This window comes from Atta colombica, unplaced genomic scaffold (assembly GCF_001594045.1).
Source record: "Atta colombica isolate Treedump-2 unplaced genomic scaffold, Acol1.0 scaffold140, whole genome shotgun sequence".
In the NCBI taxonomy this organism is placed as follows: Eukaryota; Metazoa; Arthropoda; class Insecta; order Hymenoptera; family Formicidae; genus Atta; species Atta colombica.
This window is the reverse complement of record NW_017259229.1, coordinates 1863265-1867279: the sequence shown is the minus strand read 5'-3', so window position 1 is coordinate 1867279 and position 4015 is coordinate 1863265. Positions and strand designations below refer to the sequence as shown.

The following is a 4015-nucleotide window of genomic DNA, read 5'->3' as shown; positions in this document are numbered from 1 at the left end:
TAACAAATTAATTAAAATTAAAATGAGAATAAAAAATATTAGCAAATAATTTATTAATAATTATTTCTACAGGTGATTTACCAGAGTGTGCAAAATTAAGTGGAAATAGTGATGAAGCCTTAGATGACAGAGATCTTCAGCGAGCTCTCGAGGATAGCACGAGGGATGCTAAAAAACAGAGGCAGCATGGTAAGTACGTATCAGCCCAGGCTGTCCTCTTAATCCTTTTGTCCTTTTTTCACTTTATCTATTGAAAAAATACTATCTTTATACCTTTTCCCTATGCCTGGTCTGTTTTAGTATATTTCTGCTATCGCCTATTCTTTAAATAAATTTAAATTATTAAATTTTTGTTTTTAAGCAACTTAAAGTTATGAATGTCTAATTTGTATGATCATTATTTATAGCCTAATTTATTTTCTTTTTTTAACGAACACTATTTATTTCTACAGTAATTTTTCTCGTCGATGATAAATGTTTTCATGGAAATTTGTTAGACGGACAAGGCAGCAGTAATCAAGGGTCATCAAGGCCCGCCGCTTTAGAGACTACAATTTATCCGCATGATCCGTTCACGGAAGCTACAGTCAAGGAACTGGAGGCTCTGGGTTTTACCAGGGCACAAGTTATTGCGGAATTGCGTAGATTTAACGGGGATAAAACGCAGGCTACTGCTGCACTGTTTGCGAAATCATTAAAATTTTGAATGTTAAAAATTGTTGCGTGCGATTTAAGTGTTATCGTGCGAGTTATCGTGAACAGGCATAGAGCGAAATTGTGAATATATGCTAGGCAATAAAAATAGAAAGGACAATGTTCAAAGCAATTTTTAAGTATCGTTTAAGCGTCGTTTAATCGCTGTTTGATACTTTTAATTGATTCTCCGTTTTGTGAAATCGTTGGAATCAAATGTTATCTTTAACATGGAACTTCTCCGCTTTTATTCTAATATACATTTATTTCAATATTAGAATGAAGATTGTGCATGCTATTTGTTATTCGCTTTCAATAATATGAACAGTCACATAAATAAAAGAACAGTCCCAGAAAATAATATTACATTTTTGAAGTTTCAACTAATTCACAAAACGAAGAAGACAATATGGTCCTTTAATAAATGAAAATTTGATACATTGATCAATAATTATGATGTAAAAAAAATTTTTATAGCTCAGAAACAAATTGAAGAACGTTGGAGAATATGCGCATCTCTCAGATTGAATTTTATAAAAATGCATAAATAATACAGAAGTTCCAATTAAATTGACAAGAAGTTATATTGAAGTATACTTCTTTGTATATTTTCTTACACGTACATGCAACGCCTAATTGCATTATTTCTAAATAGTATATATATTTATATATGTACTATACTACGCTATGTAGCTAAGTTTGTTAAAAAGAAGAATTAAATTGTTACGTGACCTAATATTTAACATAATTAATTGCAGTATGCATATTTGCGAAAATATGATTATATATTGAATATATCGAGATATTTTATTTGGAATTCATACAAAAACAAGACTTGTGTATACATAATTGCGCTGAGGAGAATCAGCATAGTAAGCGATAAGATTTTTCTACATACCTCGAAAGATATGTGTATCTTTTGCGGTATTCTTTGTAATTTTTCATTTAAGTGGTGAATATGGACAAATGTATATATATCTAGTATTAATAGATTCTTATAAATCTCGAGTACGAAACGGATAGACGGGATAGACAGAATTTGCGCTTAGAACATCGACTTTATAGTTTGATAATGTTTCAGAGATTCGAATTTAATGTTGGACTCAGCTCAAACTCAGTTCCTCATTATTTACCGAAGAAAAACACTGACTTTGTATATAAAATGATAACAACAGGTGAATAGAAAAATTTTCCATTTTTTTACAAGATATTTGTTATGATAGCAGTTACATGAAGAAGTGTCTTCTACACAGGTGTGTACTCAATTTACAATGTCGATTTTATACTGCTGCTATTTTTCTTTTGACAAGGTATTTGGTACATTATTATAATTTCTTTGTCATACAATAAAAACATGAACAATATGACTTGATTTATTTATCAACTAAATATTCATTATTTGAACAAAAACGATAATAATGTGTGCACATTATAATTTATAATATATTTTTATGTAGATGTATCACAGCTATATTATTTTATTTCTCAAATTGCACTTTAAAAAATATCTATTTTGTGATATTGTCATAAAAAGTTAGACGAAAAGTTCAAAACAAGGGAGAAAAAAAGGAAAATCACGTTTACAAACATTTATTATATATCTATACCTTTGCCTCTCGGATACTCAGATATTCAGACTGAGTGAAAGAGAGACATACATATAGATTTTAAATGAATAACGTTCATAAAAGTCTCACTGTCTTTTTATATATAATTTGATAATTTTCTATTTATAAACAAAAAAGTGTGTGTGTGTGTGTGTGTGTGTGTGTGTGTGTGTGTGTGTGTGTGTGTGTGTGTGTGTGTGTATAATTTAAAAGAATGACATCAAAAAAAATATTATACGGATGTAATAATAGTTTTATTGAAGTTTTGCTGTTTCTCCTCATAAGTTATCTGGCAACTCGTCCTTTGTCCATGTGAGTTCCATGATTTTCCCCAAACGAGCGGACTCTTCACAGGCCGTAGCGATCTTACTCACCGCCAGAGTTTCCTTCGACTTAACCTGTGACTCAACCTTACCATGTACCACATCGAGGAAGTGATCAAACTCTCTCAGATAACCGTTCATAAAACGGCTAGCGAATGAGTAGAAGATCGGGGCGGTGGTAATCCCTTGTAGTTCATTATACGCATGAACGGAGTGAAACTGTTCATTGGCGGCTTGCAGCATGCCCTTCGGACCGAAGGCTTCCAGTCGTTGATCATATCCGTATGAGCTGTTGCGCGATAAATCGATCATGCCAACTGTTCCTGATGGAAAATGTAAGTTCACTGCAACCGTGTCGAAGTCTCCAATGGCCTTGATTTCTGGGATATTTGCGTGAGCTAGGACCGAAACCTGTAATCCGTATTTTTTATCATTTTTTTAAATAGATATCATTTGTTCATTTTTTTAGTCCTTTGAGATAATTATAAAATATAAAAATTTTCTTTTTCTAAGATATTAACTGCTCAGCAGTTAATATCTTAGAAAAAGCAAATTTTTATATTTTAGATATTAACTAATGTAGATATACAAAATTGCTATATAATTGAAAAAAAATTACTAAATCTTAACATATATTTCTTTGGATAGTACTAAACATTTACTTACTAATAAATAAATATTTAATTATTAAAAAATGAATGAAATTAATAATGAAATTAACTTTTATGTCAAACAAATATATGTTTATATTTAAATTTTTACTTAGGATTATTTAAACAAATATTTATTAAAATTTAGTATTTTTCTCAGTGTACAATATGTGTAAAAATCGTACCTTATCTGGGAGTTCTCCGAGAACCCAAGTTATCATGTCAATATCATGGACCAAGCAATCGTGAAAAATAGCGCCAGATACTTTCAAATAGTCTAGAGAGGGCAAGGGAGAATCACGAGAGACTGTTTTAATCATGTGAACGTGTCCGACCTCTCCTTTGCGAACTCGTTCTTGCAGATTTGAATAACTCGGATCGAATCGCCGATTGAATGCACTAAATAGTGGCTTGCCAACTTTCTTGGCCATCTCGTAGCATTTAACGGTGTTTGGTCGATCCTCTGCTATGGGTTTTTCACAGAAGACTGCCTTTTTTGCTTCCAAAGCTTTAATAACTATACCTTCGTGTGTGTAAGTCGGCGACGCCACGAAAACCGCATCGACACTTTACAAATTGTGAAAAGCAGGCATTACTTGTTTGATTATACAGATACATTTGTATTATAGATTTATATTATCTAGATACAGAAATTGTGTAATTCATGTTAATTTATATATCATTTATAATATATAATTTATATTATACATATAAATTTATATTACAATATAGGTACTTAATT

The 4015-nt window shown here is 31.1% G+C and overlaps 2 protein-coding genes across 2 annotated transcripts in view; one reads left to right on the top strand and one right to left on the bottom strand.

Moving 5' to 3' along the window:
- The window catches only part of LOC108684794 (protein DDI1 homolog 2), a 4637-nt gene extending 3396 nt beyond the window's left edge, over positions 1-1241 (top strand). The window contains exons 5-6 of the mRNA XM_018189279.1: positions 59-189; positions 498-1241. Of these exons, the coding sequence (XP_018044768.1) occupies positions 59-189; positions 498-706 (340 nt within the window). The 3' untranslated portion in view covers positions 707-1241. The remainder of the gene's footprint in view (positions 1-58; positions 190-497) is intronic.
- A 1253-nt stretch (positions 1242-2494) lies between these two features.
- Positions 2495-4015, bottom strand: part of LOC108684776 (inositol 2-dehydrogenase-like) — a 2725-nt gene continuing 1204 nt past the window's right edge. Inside the window, exons 3-4 of the mRNA XM_018189253.1 lie at positions 3459-3840; positions 2495-3034 (exon numbers count right to left, since the gene is read on the bottom strand). Of these exons, the coding sequence (XP_018044742.1) occupies positions 2579-3034; positions 3459-3840 (838 nt within the window). The 3' untranslated portion in view covers positions 2495-2578. The remainder of the gene's footprint in view (positions 3035-3458; positions 3841-4015) is intronic.